The sequence below is a fragment of the Malaclemys terrapin genome, chromosome 13 (assembly GCF_027887155.1).
Source record: "Malaclemys terrapin pileata isolate rMalTer1 chromosome 13, rMalTer1.hap1, whole genome shotgun sequence".
Taxonomy (NCBI): Eukaryota; Metazoa; Chordata; order Testudines; family Emydidae; genus Malaclemys; species Malaclemys terrapin.
This window is the reverse complement of record NC_071517.1, coordinates 21,005,933-21,023,798: the sequence shown is the minus strand read 5'-3', so window position 1 is coordinate 21,023,798 and position 17,866 is coordinate 21,005,933. Positions and strand designations below refer to the sequence as shown.

Sequence of the window (17,866 nt, the reverse complement as noted above, 5' to 3'; positions counted from 1 at the left end):
GATTTTCCTTTTTGGTGGTTTGAGTTCTGTAGTTTCCACATTGGAGTGTTCCTCTTTTAAGACTTCTGAAAGCATGCTCCACACCTCATCCCTCTTAGATTTTGGAAGGCACTTCAGATTCTTAAATCTTAGGTCGAGTGCTGTAGCTATCTTTAGTAATCTCACATTGGTACTCCTTTGCATTTTGTCAAATCTGCTGTGAATGTGAATCTTAAAATGAACAACATGTGCTGGGTCATCATCCGAGACTGCTGTAACATGAAAAATATGGCGGAATGCAGGTAAAACAGCAGGGGACATACAATTCTCTCCCAAGGAGTTCAGTCACAAATTTAATTAACACATTATTTTTTTAACGAGCTTCATTACCATGGAAGCTTGTCCTCTGGAATGGTGGCCGAAGCATGAAGGGGCATACGAGTGTTTAGCATATTTGGCATGTAAATACCTTACAATGCCAGCTACAAAAATGCCATGCAACTGCGTGTTCTCACTTTCTGGTGATATTGTAAATAAGAAGAGGGCAGCATTATCTCTTGTAAATATAAACAAACTTGTTTGTCTTAGTGATTAGCTGAATATGAAGTAGGACTGAGTGGACTTGCAGGCTCTGAAGTTTTACATTATTTTGTTTTTGAGTGCAGTTATGTAACAAAAAATCTACATTTGTAAGTTGCACTTTCACGACAAAGATTGCACTACACTACTTGTATGAGGTGCACTGAAAAATACTATTTCTTTTGTTTATCATTTTTAGTGCAAATATTTGTATACAAATTATAATAATATACACTTTGATTTCAATTACAAACACAGACTACAATATATATAAATATGTAGAAAAATATCCAAAATATTTAATAAATTTCAATTGGTATTCTATTGTTTAACAGTGCAATTAAAACTGTGATTAACCGTAATTAATTTTTTTAATTGCGATTAATTTTTTTGAGTTAATCGCATGAGTTAACCGCGATTAATTGACAACCCTATAAAATACTATTCAAAAGTGCATGGTTGACCTTGGGTAGCCAGCCATCCTGACTTTTTCTGGGCTCACCCATGTGCTATTATATGTTCTAAAACCACATACGAACTTCTTGAATCAAGTTTTTAAATTCTTCAATAGATACAAATACATACCGAAGTGTAAGCCATCTCTCCTGATTGTTTTTATGGCATTCAAAACCTGTCTCCAGTCAAGATTAAGTTAGTAGAACATCCATTGAAAAAGCATCAATACACAGTTGTCCAATCTAGTCTAGAAAAACTGATACTCAGCTTCCCTGGATTAGCAACTGCATTAATCTCTCAAATAGCACCTCAAATTCCTGCAGACATAGAACACCAAGCATGCAATGGGTTCCTGCAACCAGCCCCAATTTAGGGGAAGAGTCCATGACTGTTGTGCATAGTCATATGGTACTTAGATATGACATGGGCGTGTTCTCCAGTGGGACGAATGTGGATCAGCTGACAAAGAAATTTTTAAAAAGCTGCAGCCTGAAGCTCCACAACTGTCCCTAGCAAACAGGCCTGTTTTGGAGATCAGTCAAGTAAATGAAGGAGGGAAGGAAGGAACTTCCAGAAAGCTCCCCCGGCCAATCCCACCCAAGCCATGCTCTTAGTCCAAGGAGAGAGAAGCAGAAGTCTGAGGATTTTAGGGGCAAAGCAATTTCAATAACATAGGTACGATAAGGAGAACTCTTCCTGCTCAGACAAGTTAGATAACAGGGAGGAAAATCTACCCACCTCCTTGATGCCCTGCAGTGTGTTGACATGGATCCGTGGCCGAGCTTTCCAAATGGAAAACTGCCCTAAAGAGTCAGCCTGGTATTCCCCTGGGATAGCTGAATCCCTGGGTGGCATAAAGTCGGTGAAGCTGGTTGTAGAAGACTGCGCTGTAGAAGGCAGGTCTTGCCGTAAGTTGCAGGCTTTTCCTTCTAAGTAGCACCATGTCACCTTGAAAGGATTTTTGATGGAAGGCCAAGAAAGCGCCTGTATAACTCCTGAACTCAAAGTAATGAAGAGAGCATTCAAAACCAATCAGTAACCACCACCGACAATTGAATTATGGCAATCCACCGATGCTGAAAGTACATTCTAACTTTCCGCATAAATCCTTTCAAACTGTAATATTTATAGCTTTAGTAATAAAACCCATATCCACTAACATTGGCAAACTGGAAAAGTAATACAGCAATAATAATGCTAAATAAGGGAAACTGAAACTGGATAACATTCCCTGGACCAGTAGCTCTCTATCACTGATGTTTTTTTTTTAATCTCTAACTTTTGTTACAGACACGTATGTTCAGAAATATAAGAGCCTGACAGTTCGCTTATGACTGATGTAAAGCTATCCACACACAAATTTGATGTTTTAAATCAAAGTGGTTAAACGATGAAGCGTTATGCCTTCCATTTAGTACAGTTACACAGCATATCTTCCCTATAAAACACTTACATGCATACAGAGTGACAAAATGTTTTTACATTCAATTACAATTTTTAATCAGAGATTTGTTTAGTCTCTAATGAGAGATATTTCTTCCTAATTAAAAGGAAAAAATAGGTTTTAGCTTCGGCAGAATGGATTTATTGCTGGGAGAACACTTTTCTACACTGATGCTGCTGCTTATGTACATCTTATGTAATATCAATCACAAGCTTTACTAAACACGGAGAAGCTGCTCTCTCACTTTTAATGTCACATTTCATGGCCAGAGTGCAATTTTATATTATGAAAGATGTGAAAAGCTGCTGATTGGGGTCTGATGTTGCAAAGAACCGGAATTTCATTAAACTAAACAGTATCTATCAATGAGCTAAAATGGCACTATTTTAAGAAAAAAGAAAAATGGTGTAGAGTTGGGGAAAAAATCCTAATAGATATTCATTTATTCTCCCTCACTCAATCATGCAAAAAGGTTCTTGACTCATGATGAGGGCTGGAAGATGATTTATTTTAAAACTAAAATGCAAAACTAAATTACAGTTCTAATTGAGAACTCAACCCCCTTCACCCTCCCCCACCCATTTCACTTCCCCATCAACTCAGGGCATCAGAACATGCATTTTTCTGTCATTCATGCCTGAAGCTTTAGAGAAGGTCTTTTGGGAGGGGTTAAAATATGTCAGAGACTTGTCAATCCCTTCTATGAATTATTTAACTTCCACTTCAAATGTAAAAGAAGCAGTATCATCACGCCATCAATATCTCATCACTTAGATCTCTGTTACTCTCAATGTTTGCAATCCACATGGATTTTGGTGTAGAATCGCATCACAAAGGATATGTTGGGAATGTTCTAGGCCCAATCTGAACAAGACCTGGTACAGTATCATCATCCCCTTATCTAGTTACAACACTACTGCAATCTGTAATGTAGATAGGGGTTTACCTGTGCTCCTTAATGAGGTTAAATGGACTTCTGCTTGGTGTATTGCTGATTGGATTTTTGTGATCTTAGCTTTCAGATAACACAACCCACTACATTTGAAGGGTTTGGTAATAATTTAAAACCTGTTTGTAAGCACTTCAAAGACTAAAAATATTGATATGATGAAGATCTGAAAAATGATCTGTAATAAATAAATTAAATTTGAAATGGGGGAGGCGGGAGGAGGAACGATCTGCACAAAAGGAGTATAAAAACCACTGTGGTACTAATGCCCTAATGAACTGAATTAATGGTCCAGCGCTTAGAGACACTTAAAAGAGGAATTTAGACTACCATTATAATATCGTGTCTCCTGACAAGGAGTTTACAGCCCCGATTGTCTCAAAAGAAGTCGCTTTGAAATGCAAGGATTTAGGAAGGGGGCCTTTTGAGCCAGCATTACCTTCTTTTGTGTACAGAGTAAACCCAGGCTCATCAGCACCAACCTGGAAGTGGTTTTGATTGACACCTAGACCATCTGACCAGGAAAGGGGGGATTTGATATTGAGTGGCACCTGGATATTACAAAGGATTGAATATGTTGAGAGTATGGTGAACACAGAGTCCTGCAACAGTAAACATACAAGTCTGGGTGGAAACTGCTATAGAGTTACTTTCTCGAGTTGCGGCTCTCAGTTGGAAACCGCACTCTGACTTTGCAACATATGTGTTCAAAAGTGTACTTATTGTAAATAAATAGAGAGTTGGGTAAACTATCCTGTGTCTGTGTCAATTCATTTCTCTCCCAACGAGGAAATAACCCATGCACGGAATCCAAACCTTCCTGTCATGACAGTATATAGCTGTTGTTTAAAAGTGTAATTGACACTGTATTTTAACCAAATTGGAGGCAATTAGCTTCTCCAGATCCTAAAGAATCTGAGCTGCACATGTTCTCTCTCCCTTGCCAGAGCCAGTGACTTTAAAACTATCATAAACTAACAAGTCTGGGTTAAAAGAGCCGTTTCATTCTAAAAGGGACATATTTCTTTTTCATGCTTGCATTACTCAAAATTGGCTTCATTGATTTTGCTGATTTCCACAAAGATGTTAGGTTTAGGATGAGACAAAGCAGAGGGATTTCAATAGAAAATAAAATTATGAGGGAGTGAAAATAGGAGATTGGGGTGGACCGGCTCTTTCAATCTAGAGCTTTATACTACAGCTCTGATCCTGCCCTCCTTTGTACCAGTGTAACTCCATATAAATGATGTCAGGATCTGGCCTTATGAACAAGTACACTTTGTGTGTCATTCCTGAGCCAATGGGGTTCTGCATGGGTAATGGATCGGACTGCAGGATTGGGATCATAGTGACAACAGATTTGGAATGAAGTTACTACTGAGAAATTCTGAAGAGACTTACTTTACTTATACTAACTTACAATTACTTGTATTATACTAAGGCAGATAACACAACATAAGAACTAGGGGTCACCCGATGAAATTAATAGACTTAAAACAAACAAAAAGAAGTAATTCTTCACACAATGCACAGTCTACCTGTGGAACTCATTGCCATAAGATGTTCTGAAGGCCAAAAGCATAACTGGGTTCAAAAAAGAGTTAGATGAGTTCATGGAGGATAGGTCCATCAATGCCTATTAGCCAAGATGGTCAGGGACGCAACCCCATACTTGGGGTTAACCTACACTTCCAAATGCCAGAAGCTGGGAGTGTACAACAGGGGATTGCTCACTCAAAATTAGCCTGTTCTGTTCATTCCCTCTGAAGCACATGGCACTGGCCACTGCCAGAAGACAGGATACTGGGCTAGATGGACCATTGATCTGACCCAGTATAGCTATTCTTATATTCAGATAAATTAACTTCCTTATGCTATCTGTCCTTTGTGATAAAACAGAAACTGCAAATGGCCTTGTCACTTTATTTAAAAGACAACATTAAAAATAAAAAAGATCTATACTTATAAAATGTTTATGTTCTCATTACATTTCCTATACACACCATAATGCTAATCATAACAATTCTTAGCAACCCTGCAGACGGTTAACATGCTCCTAGTTATATGTCTTTGATAGATAGAGAGGAGTGATAGGGTGAATGATATTTGCAGTTCCCCTGCAGTCAGGAAAATGTAAATATTTTTTTAAGTGCTTACAAGTCAAACCTACAGTAAATTTGAAAAATGCCCCCCATAATATTTAAACTAAGTCCTGGTTTATAATCTAACGAAACTGGCAACTAAATGATCCACTCATTTTACTTATAAATTTAAATCTTCTATTCACTTAAAAACCAGGTGCAAGATGACAAACACTGAAATGGGTAATATTTCCCCTCAAAACTGCAACCTTCCCCTCTCGATTTGGTTCTTATCCTATAATCTCTTCAACACACACTTCCGTGGAGTCCTCCACAGTGGATGCCCTTAGAAAGCAATGGATGAAAAAGTTGCATTAGGCTGATCAGGATGGAGAATTTCGCAGTGCAAAATATTTATCATGTTTTTTTCTAAAACAATATCAGCAGAAAAGTTGGTCAGCCAATAGAAGATTTAAGAGGAATAAGATCAGAAACTATAAATCCTTTCAAGAGACCAATAACAATGAGGGAAAGGAATTATTCACTGTTTCAGAAGATGGCAGGAGCAATTGTCCAAGGGAAAGCTAGACTCTAGACATTATTAGCTGTAAGAGCAAATGAACAGTCAAATTACAATGTAAGGAAGCTACATTCTGCCTATCTAAATCCCCACTTCAATTTCTAGAGGATACTCTTCATTTCTTATCTTAAAGTATTGTGCAGTGTTATTAAATAGCTGCTGTGCTCCCCCTAGAGCGGATTCTCTTGGGATGAAAGGCATTATGTAAATAAATATAGACTAGGCTAAAAGTTATGTAAAAGTTATTACTAGAGGTAGATAGTCAAACCAGCATCCCCACAGATAATCAAGAGCAGGCTTAGATTAAAATATCATTCCTGGGAAAGAAGTAGGTAGGGAATAGTCCAGCAAAAGGCAGATAGTCAGGATGAATAAAGCGAGTTCTATTTTTCTGGCCCTACTATCATAGGAGGTGTTTACATTACAAAATTATTAAGTCTGAACATGTTAGATAACATGATGCTGACTATGATGTACCAAGCAGAGCAGATCAGGACAATCGTCTTCAGCATATTATGTCAGGTACCACTATGGCATGCCAATATTGTGTTATCTAACACAGTTGTTCACAGTTGTGTTCCAACACGATAATATGCGATAATGCAGATTTGCCTTGAGAGTATATGAAATTTAAAATACAGCAGCAGAATAAAGAAAGAAACGTCTTAAAGTTATCAAAAAATCGAAGAAGATATGGTTTAGAGGATTGAACAGAGGATAAACTACTGATTTTTAAAGCTAACTATGGTACTGATTCTCTTTCTGTGGCCTTGATCAAGTTACATTTAGTATGACAGTCTGCATTAGACACAACCCATAATAAGATGAGTGTGGAAATAGCCCCTGTTCCTTGGATGTGGGGTGTGGAGGAATGAGATGATAAAGGAACCTGCTTTTCCTATAAAGTAAAACGATCCATTTTGGTAAGCTTTTGAGACTCATGGGTTCTGGGACAGTGAAAGACAGACTAGAAGCAGCTGATTGAGACAGAGAACTTTCTCCAGTGTATGATACAATAGTCTTTGTATTTAAACCTACAGCCTATGCTTTCTGCATTGATTAACCTAGCTGTGTTTATAATCTGTGATGCTGTTTTGATTGTGATTTTCTCTACTTTTTACCTCTGTGAAATACACTTGATTTAAGAGCAGTGGAGCTGGGTGAGCAGACAATGATCTTGGAGACACCATTATTGAGTGTCTACGAAAGAAGGAAATGGGCTTCTGAGCATAAGGTAGACAGAAGCAGGAGTGACATGAGCTCCCACACACAAAAAATGCAAAAGAACCCCAAAACTGCTTCCCACAAAAGTGCTGAGAACATTTGCTGCAATCAATGTGGGGATGGACAAAGTCAAATGACTTGAGAGATGCCAGACTCGATTCCAGCGTCACACAGCAAGAACCATTTCAACAGTTCTTTCAATGCTAATATTAACAGATCTGAACTAACAGCTCCTCTTCTACAAAACCGAAATTAAACGTGTAAGACTTCTGAGAAACAGCAGCAAAATTTTCTCATCTCTGTAAGAAATGACTGAATGTAGAGTGGGGGGCAAGTTACAAACATCCTCTAAAATATGACTGCTAGCATACACAGAAAACACCAGAGTACTGCACTATGAGCAATGTACTGAGGCAATGTTCCCAAATTTTACTTTCTGTTTTCTCAGGCTGTCAATCAAGGAATGAAGTGAGGGCTGGGAGGTTATATTTATGACCAACCATTTGTATTATTTTGTATGTTTTAACCTTTCAGATAGGTGTCCACAGCATAGGATTGGCATCTAGAGCTATATTTGACTAATCTGAAGAAAAACAACAACAAAACAATGAACATCCAACATCACAGCACATGACTATATAACATCAGATCGTCCTGCAGCTACCTCAGTGAGAATCACTGTGGATTGCATCTATTTACTCTTTGATTTATAACAAAATATTCCATATGATTCTATGTCCTTATCGAGTAGTTTCAAATAAAATGTGAGAGAGGCTCTTTGCATATCTTAACCTCAGGAATGCGGCCTCTCTAGTTATAAAGACGGAGCAGCACAGAATATGCCAGCAAAAGCTAATTAAAGTATAAGAAAAAAACCCTGCTATCTGACTTGCCAAGTTGATAACGTGTAAGCTATACTTGTTTAAAGACTCGATAAACTCTGTCCTTTATAGAAGAAATGCACTTTTAACATGACTTACTGTAAACAGAATTCAAAGTATAACAGCTTACAATCACAGGCAGCGCTGTAATGGACTTGTTGAGTAGTGACATTTCTTGGAACACTTGGCACATGTTGAATAATGGTGCGGTTGTGGTTAGACCAGATAAGGTTCAATACTATTAAAAAGGGAATAAAGTGTTAGGGTTTTGATTGAGTTAAGCCAAAATTTACAAACATGGATCTGAAATGTTTGACACACTTAGTAAAAGGGGGTCAGAAGGAAACATTTCTGGACAAGATGTGATATTGGGCTTTACAATATTTGATTGTTTGTTTGTTTGTGAGCCATAACGGATTGTGAAAATCCATTTCAACAACTGTCTCTGAAGCAAAGTAAACTGTTTGCCACAAGTTAGTTTTTAAAAATTGAACAGCGCAAACCAGAGTGTTCCAAAAGGCCCGTTCATATCGAACACAAAATCAGAAGGATTAGTATACAATAGTTTGGCTCCTTCAAGTTAACTGTGTTCTACCCCCTGGAGTGGCGCTGACATGGGAGGATAAAACAACTCCATTAGGAGTCCATATTGCTTCTCTGTAGTGTTCCTCACAAGCAGATGGAGTGGCTATTTAACCAAATGCACCGTGACTCCTGGTTTATACATGAGCATCTGGGATGTTTCCTAACGTGATGTGATGTACAATGTACTCAAATTTATCAACTGTCCCACATGCAATTAAAGATTCTGATAAATAATTCGGTGGTAAAGGCCCCACAGCTGAACTGAAAAGCAGCAAGGCGTGAGGGGTCAAGTGTTTCCGCAGGATTTATATTTAACAAACAGAAAGCTGCCTACAAAGGAATGTCTCTATTGAGCTTTTGCAGAATTATTTTCAGACAGCAGGAGTTAGCTGAAGGAACAAGCTGAATAGCTAGTAACTTCTGCAGTCTTCGTTTTAACCCAAATGAATGTGAATGTAATGCTGGAGTTAATAAAAAAAAGTTGTTTTTTAATTGCTCTGAGAAACAAAATATATATGGAGGTATTAATATACAATTTCCTGCTAATATGCATTTTGATCTAAGGATAATGTGCAGAATCAACATTTTTCTGTGAATGCTACAAAAGGACTCTAGTACCTTAGAATCATTTAATCAACATCTTATGCACACAGTGAATAGATAATTGAAATATAAGTACTGTCATCCATAGTCCCTTTGGGAAAGTGACACAGCAAGCATTATATCATTCCATTAGTCCGCCCTTTGATGTGGGTTTTATTCTCATTAAACTGTGTTTTAGCCTCGAGGTTCTCCCCATCCCCCCCAATGACGTGGCTATGGAAAGAATTAAGGGGGGGGGTGGGGAGGGAAAGAGCCCCGCTGCTTAGAATGCATGGGCTACATTTTTACAAGTAATTGGACATGTCAAAAATATAAAGCTGCCTTTTTTATTTCTTATTTACCAAATGTAGCCAATGCCAACTTCCCCATCTTCTGAAAAACACGGGAAAGAAAAGGAACCCAGCAGGGGAAAAATGCACTTACTTGTTTTCAAATAATAATAAAAAAAAGCTTGCATACAGGCAGGATAAAAGTTGCTTGAAAAGGTTGCTGTGGTGGTGTCTGCTTTGAATTGTGCTCTGTTTAAACAAGACAAAAAAACCTCCCACCGAAAAAAGTAACATTTTTATCGCTTACAAAGATCTCAGGGCCGTCCTTTTAAAATGAAGTATTTTCTAAGCAAAACACTGGAATGTTTTCCAGAGGGAAATACGCATCTGATCTCTTATAACGATTATTTTTGAAGAATTACAGATTTATGGAGTTTTTGTTTTAACTTAAATACAGTGAAACCTGCCTGAAATGACCACCCAAGGGACCAGAACAATCAGCCATTTAAGTAAAGGTTTAAGCTTTAAATGGGAACCAAAATGGTACTAAAACCTTGCGTTAACTTTAAAATGCTGGTTTAAGATAGTGGATTGCTAAATCCTTAGTGCAGGTTTCAGTGTAAACCAAGGTCATAAACTTCTCTCACATACACCAATGTGATTCCATTGACCTCAGCAGAGTTACTCCTGGTTTACACTGGAGTTAGTGAGAAGAGAATCATTCTCATTACACATGAATTACAGAAGAGACAGGTTTGTAACCCATATGACATTTCTTCAGCATGTTCTTGTTTTGCTAAACTGTTAGTAGGCCTGCCACAGACAACCAAATCAGTGAAAAGCCTTACATTGATGAATTGGGCTTGATGTGTTGCTAAGCATTACCAATCTTGGATCTCAACACAATCTTAAATAAATACAGAACATCTAACCCATTGGAGTGTTCCACCAGTTTGTGCAATCCCCAGCCTATATATTTGCAAATGTATTGCAAATGTTTGTATTTGCAGCAGCTCAGAAATAGTAACATTTATTCTCGGATGATGTTACCCAATCAATTTAAATGGACAGACTGGTAGGACAGCAGGTCTTTTCTGTTTGATTCTCCAAAGCTGTGGGCTTAGGAGCTAACCTGGTCAAAATTGACACTTGAGTCATACATGTCAAAAAGTGGAAAAGCTTTGCGTGTTAATAATTGTATCAACAGTTAATAATGGCTGTAAGAACCAAGGAGGCAAAATACAGAAAGTAGCTGTTAGTGCATTGTAAAAGTGAGGGGGTAATAAAAGTCCCAGGAAATATATTTATCAAACTAAATTAATATTTAATTAATTTCTGAAATATCTGAGGCATTATCAGGGTTGGTTAAGTAGTGTCTTCTGCCAAATTAAGTGCCAAGAATTTGAGTTTATTAAAAACACACATGAAAAAGCCACGGTCAAGAGTGCAATTTTTTTTTGCAGAGTAGCTTCCAATTATATTTTAAGTAATTATATTAAAGTAAGTTAATTATGACTTGTCCGGCAGGTCAATTGTTCCCAACCCTTTTGAGACAATTCTAGGACTTCAGTTGTACCATTCACCACTGGGTGCACCCCGACCTACAGAAGAATCCAGCCTGCTCCAAACCCGTGCTGTGCTCTATGGCCTGGTGCAAAGCCATGTAATTAAAGGTGGAACTGGTACGGGGGGAGTGTAATGTTCCGATCCCACAATGGAATCTGCACCCTTATCCTCAAACAGAACTCCAAGCCAAAGAGACTCAGTGCTGTTGTAAAAACCTGAAGTACCAGCACCGATAGGTGTACAAGGAACTAGGAACCACTGAAATAGTAAATTATTCAGAACAGAGGATTTAGTGATATTTAGAGATGAAAACCTAAATTTGCTCTCCTAGAGAAATGTGTTCCCGTATTAACTTTTTATGAGTGCTTAGCATAGCTAGTCCAACTGTATTATAGTGCATGAAAACAGCTGCTATTTAACAAAGTATATACACAAATGTGTGGTAGCAGGAAAGTCAAGATAGTCATCTTCAACCTATAATGGATCAGGATGCTTGTCTTACTAGAAGAGGGAAACTAAACTAGCACCAGTTGCTGGTGCTAGCATAAGAGATTTATTTAAACTAATCTGCAAGAAAATCAAATCCATCGTCTTAAAAAAGTCTGGAATAAATCATACTGAACAGGAAACTAAAAAGAACGGCTGCTGCCATTTCATTGAAATCAAAGGTTTGTGTGTGTGGAAATTCTTCCCATCAATTACGTAAACACAATTCACAGCAGGAAAAATAACAACTGTTTTTATAATGCGGAACATAAATATGCTCAATGAGTTTAACACTGCAACCAAGTATGAGGAACATTTTAAGTCGTCTGTTTCCAAACAGGACTTGAGGGGTCAGAATAGGGAGGAGGACACGTGGGCAGGATAGGATGATGGATAGTGCTTCGTGGCAGGCTGCATTCAGTTCTACTTTTGGTATTTTTGCAACAAGATGACCCAGCCTGAGCCTGAATGTCTGCACTGCAATTTTATAGCCCCATAGCCTGAGCCCCACAAGCCCGAGTCAGCTGAAACAGGCCAATTGCAGGTCATTTATAGCAATGTAGACATACCCTTGAGGGCAAATCCACCAACTAGTTCTTGCAGAGGTCTCCTGGGAGCAGAATCAGTGCGGTTTTTCTATGCAAGGGGCTGGAGGACTACGTTTGGGGCTTGTGAAAGATTATGCATGTGTGCCCCCTATGGCATAGGTTCCAACTCGGCAGGGACTTCATGCATCACCACATGTTCTGTTTGGATGGCTGCAGGGTCAGGCCAGTGATCTCACAGCGCGGACATTGATGTAGCCCTGCAGGTGCTCCAGTGAGTATGAAGGAGAATTCTTCCTCCAAAACTCACCCTCCCAGAGATCGTATCTGCACAGCTCACTCATCAGGGCCGACTCCAGGGTTTTGGCCGCCCCAAGCAGCCAAAAAACAAAACACCCCCCCCCCCCAAAAAAAAAAAAGCCGCGATCATGATGGCGATCTGCGGCGGCAATTCGGCGGGAGGTCCTTCGCTCCGAGCAGGAGTGAGGGACCGTCCACCAAATTGCCGCCGAACAGCTGGACGTGCCGCCCCTCTCCGAAGTGGCCGCCCCAAGCACCTGCTTGGTAAGCTGGTGCCTGGAGCCGGCCCTGCTCACCATTCAAGGAAGACTGTTCTACAGAACTAGCTGGTCTATGATTTATAACCTTCAGGACACCCCTCATCCCTAATGTATACTGTGATCAGTGTAATACGATTTTCCAATTTAGGATAAAGAAAAACCCTATTTCCAGGCATGCATAGATTGAATAACTGAATAAGGATGGAAAACTATCTGCACTCCATAAAACAACCTTGTTGTCAAGGGCCCTCTCTTGTGAAGTGCTGAGAATTCGCACCGAAGTGTATGGGAATTGCAAGCACTCAGAACTTGGTAGGAGGAGCTCAGGCGTGGGCCCTATGAAATCTTAGAAGCAAAGCGGACATATATGTAAATGGGTATAAGGTAGTGAAGCTCAGGAAGTAGGATTACTTTAAACATGCGGAGAGGGAAGGCGGAAAATGCAGAAACAGGTTCAATTAAAATCCCCCTCACCCCCATTTTTCTTAACCTGCTCTGGCTAAAGGTGGGACGGAAACCCCATTTAGGTCACAATGAAAAATATGAGGGAGAATGAGACATTGAAGTAATAATTTCTCTAATATACTAAACAATTTTCTAAAAGTACTTTAATAAATTAGCTCATTTACAGTAAATACACAGCATACAAATGGTGGCTTATATGGGGACTGGATGGCTCAAGAGAACAGCATTTTTAGGTATCGGTTTGATTCCTGCCCAAGTTGGCAGCAATTGAGGATGGTTTTCAGAGTTCAACAGCTTCTCTAAAGTAAATTGGTAATCTCAGCACAGCTCCTTAGTGGGAAGATGTCCATGTCAAAGCCACCATCCCAACTGGGAGCCACTGTTGAGAATCCAAGGATCGCACGAGTCAGCCCGTGCAGATTTAACTACTTTCTCATCCCTAAAAGGGAATCCTTCAGATCAGAATTGAAGCACACTTTTGGAAGATCACCGATCACTGCTGCCTAGCCTGTGTTAATAGTTTGCACTCAGATGCCACAGTGAGGGGTTAGTTAAAGTGACTGGAACAGAAGAGAATTAAAACATCTGCCAAATGCTTCAGTGTAAAAGCAACCAAAAAAAGTCAAAACCAGACTAAAAATGATTTAAACACATTTTAAGCATATGGGCAAGAACTCAGTGCACGCACCCAAAACTTTTGGATCCATTCCCAGAGCCAAGACACCAGCCTTTTAAAAACAATTTATCCATCTCTGTCTAGTCTGTTTTGACTAGTCTTTAGCATAACCACTTAAGACTTTTATTTAACCGGCATGGAAAGAAAGAGGTTCAAAGAACACTAGGGAATATGTGGCAAAATATAACATGGTTGGATCACTTCCACTGGATTATTCTACTCTGCTACACCACTGAAGAAACAATCTCATACAAGGGCTGCATGCTCAAAGTCTACAGGGAAATAGGTCAACATCATTCAAGGTAAGTGACACTTTAAATAACTTTAAATTAGCTGTTGACAGTCAGGTACATAGATTGATGACTGATTACACGAGGTCCCCAACATTATCATTTTGTGGTGGAAGGGAATATGCAAGAAAAAAGAAGAAAGGTAAGAAAGTTTAAAGTATGATAAATATGGTTTTGCCAATCTCTGATGCCCTCAAACAACAGAGAAGTTTATTTAAGGATGCTAGAAACTTGTAAAACAAATTGCTCTCCCTAAATCAAGATTTTTTAAAAAAGTTTTCTAATTATGCTAACTTGGGACCAGGAATATTATAGGCAATGCTAATATAGAGTGATATAAAACTCGCTGAGTATGACTGGGATGAAGAAAGGAAGCTTTCCTCTTTTTTTTCAAGTTACTGGGCTAAATACAGACCTGATGTAAGTGAGCAGTGATATACTAGTATATAGTGGGTGTGAAATTTGGCTCACTCTGTGCTTGACAGACATCTTCATTACAATATTCCCTAAAATGTGCTTTTACATAAAATTAACTAAATCTTAGGAATCTGTAATTAGCACCATCTTACAGAACTAATCAGAACAAGTTTATTGAAGCACTCCAACTATTTACAATGAGAGTGAATTTAGCCCCAGGGTTCACTTTACTATTTTGTCTCAATTTTCTTGTAATTTCATCCATCACTTTTTTCCAGTCCTCCAAAGGTGATGGATAAAACACAGAAATAAATAGGACCAACTGTTCATAGAACCCTAAGGGAAAACGTAATTTTGTTATAAATAATCCTTGGCACAAATCATGGAAATGCTATACTAAAATTGTTTGTTGAATCATTTATGAATGAGGGCTTCATTTTAAATTTGCAAATAAGGTGTAATGTTTTTTAAAAAGTTTGGAACCCAATCCTCGAGAAACAGAACAGACATGCAAACAGAAATCAGGGTTGCTTTAAGTTTCTTTTCAAACGGGAGCCCCATGGGATGCTAGATTTTTATTTGTATTTATGGAAAGCAGAAGATAACATGTTATAAAATTATTTTCTTAAAAAATTACCATCTCAGTTTTATTCTGGCTTTATGATTTACCAAATGGAAAATGGAAGTTGTACTCTATAAAGCAACCAAAGAATAATATGAGTTTTTATATGGGTAACTTTTAGCAGCTCCCCCTATGAGCACTCTACAAAATTGTAATGGGCTCCATTCATAAATGAATGCATATATCATGTACAAATGAGATAATTAAAACCCTGCAGGAGGGAAAGAGGGACAAAGAGGAACTAACGAAAAGAAGAAATTCTAAATTTCTTTCAAAATTAAAAATCTGATGGTTTGTTGTTACAAATTAAGAGATAAAGTTCAATTGGATGTAACCCTTCTGCAAAACTCGACGTTACATTTGGCATGCACTGGTTTCAGAAGAGGGAATTCTGTTGTCTCATGAAGAATACAAGAAACATAGGATGCAAGCTGTTTCCTTTCCAAAGTATAAGGTTAAGTAAAATTCAATAGAGATTTAATTAAGTATGCTAGTTTGTTTCCTCTCTTTCTGAGAACTTAATGCACAAAACATAACAAAGGCTACCGTGTAAACAGATGACTTTCTACTTGATTTACATTATAGAGTTCAGTCTGATTGCAGCCCTGAATCTTGACCCTCTGGTAAGTGCATGTTCAGTTTGGGGGTAATTACAACATCCCTGTAACTTTTTTTTAAAAACTTAAGTGACTGGTACATACTTTTAACCATAACTCCATCTTAACATCGTTTTTTGTTTGTAATCAGGTACTTGTTGGATGAGCAGCTCTGGAATACCATGCTTAGACATGACACAATCAGGGTTCAGCAAAGAGCAACGACAAACAATCCAGACATTACAAAATAAACATTTTCTCAACCAGAGCTCCTTCCTAAGAAAAAGATGCTTATAAACCAAGGGCCAGATTTTCGGAAGTGCTCAGCTGCTACTGAGAACATAGGGAGCGCCCTTTAAATTTACCATGTACTTAGTAGTCTGAAACTAAAACGAGAGAAGTCAAAGCAATATGTCTGGACAGCACCCTGGTAGGAACTCCAACACCCTCCCCTTTTCTCAGCAGCAGGGTATGAAGGTTGAACTCCTCATCAGGGCAATAGTCTCTGTACCTCCCTGATGCTACCCTGTCCCGCCTTGTCGCCCCCACGCCCCATCTTCCATACTGATTTCTAGCTAGTAGACTTAGTCCTTTGGCTAGTGATGGACTAGTAATTTTACAAAGTCCCATATTAAACCATCTCACAGATTTAGATGGATTTCCTGCTCCTTTTAACAATAGATATTGGTGGAATCACAAATTTTTATTTAGCACGTAAGGGAGCAACAGTTAGGATCAGCTGCTTATTTCTAAATAAAGCTCAGTAGTTTGCTTTTGTCTGAGAGATTGCATGGGCTCATCACAAAACACATGCAGATGGTAACTTTTGATTACCACATCTACAAAGGCCCTTGTGCAATAACCACTATTCAATATTTGAAAGAAGAATTCATTATCCTGACAAACTCCTCATGGGACTATTACAAACTTTCAGAGTTATCAAAACACAAAGAGTGGCATCTCTTCCTTAGTCTTTTATCTGCACGTTGAAATATTTGCTTATCTAAACAGACCAAGGGAGAAGACACATAAAAGGAACAATAGGTTCATTTCTCATTACAGGGAACAGGTGTGGGCAGCCTTACCTGATCTGTCCTCGCACCAGGGGTCTGTTTTTTGTCCTGTTCATATTCGAGTCAAAGGGAACCTCAAAGAACTGTATAAAACAAAAGGAAGGATTGAAAGGATGCCGGAGACCATACCAAGTGTAGAATGGACTGTCTGTTTTTGCAGGTGCTTTAGTCTTGATTTTTGAAGGTTCAGAATAACAATTAAAATGGCAAACTTCCTTTTACATTAGTTTTGATAGTCTACATTAATACTTTTGGCTTCCTCTTAAAAAGAAAACTACCTGGAAGACAAAAATATTTTGAATGAGTCCATAAAAGTTAATCATTTGAAGTAAAGCCCAACTGCAATTTCTGCACTTGATAAGTTACATACATACACGTATATAAAAGAAACAGTTTTGCAAGATGAATGCTATAAATATTTTCAAGTTCATCCAACTTCTGAGAACCCATGACCCACTCAAAAATCAATCAACTCTGGTAAATGCTACTGCAACTACATGTAGCATCTAGTGGTATGATAAATGGTAAATGAAGAAGCCATATGGAATTATTTAGTGTGACAACCCAACATGACTTTAAACACTGCCTATGTGAAAAGTAAAGAGTGCTATCATGCTCTGAACTCCAGTGGGGTTTTATTGGACAATGTTGTAAGAATTTTATTAAAGCCAAACCCAGTTTTCCATATAGCAAGACCCTGTAAAACTATTTAGATTTCAATAAGCTAATGACATAAAACAACCAGGGTCATTTCTCAATGGTTCACCAATACACCAGTGATTACTGGACACCAACCTCTATCTGTGGAATGAACACTCAGGGCAAGATACAAGTTATATGGGACATAAATATATGGACAAAGTAATGATGTAATGACATGTATGATTCAAAGCCTGAATGATTGAAAACTGTTGCCTGCAGATAGATGCTCGACATTTGA

The 17,866-nt window shown here is 38.4% G+C and overlaps 1 protein-coding gene across 1 annotated transcript in view; it reads right to left on the bottom strand.

Moving 5' to 3' along the window:
• LOC128847959 (protoheme IX farnesyltransferase, mitochondrial) overlaps positions 1 to 17,866 on the bottom strand; it is a 175,959-nt gene that overhangs the window by 39,115 nt on the left and 118,978 nt on the right. Inside the window, exon 5 of the mRNA XM_054047682.1 lies at positions 16,939 to 17,009. Coding sequence (XP_053903657.1) covers positions 16,939 to 17,009 — 71 coding nt within the window. The remainder of the gene's footprint in view (positions 1 to 16,938; positions 17,010 to 17,866) is intronic.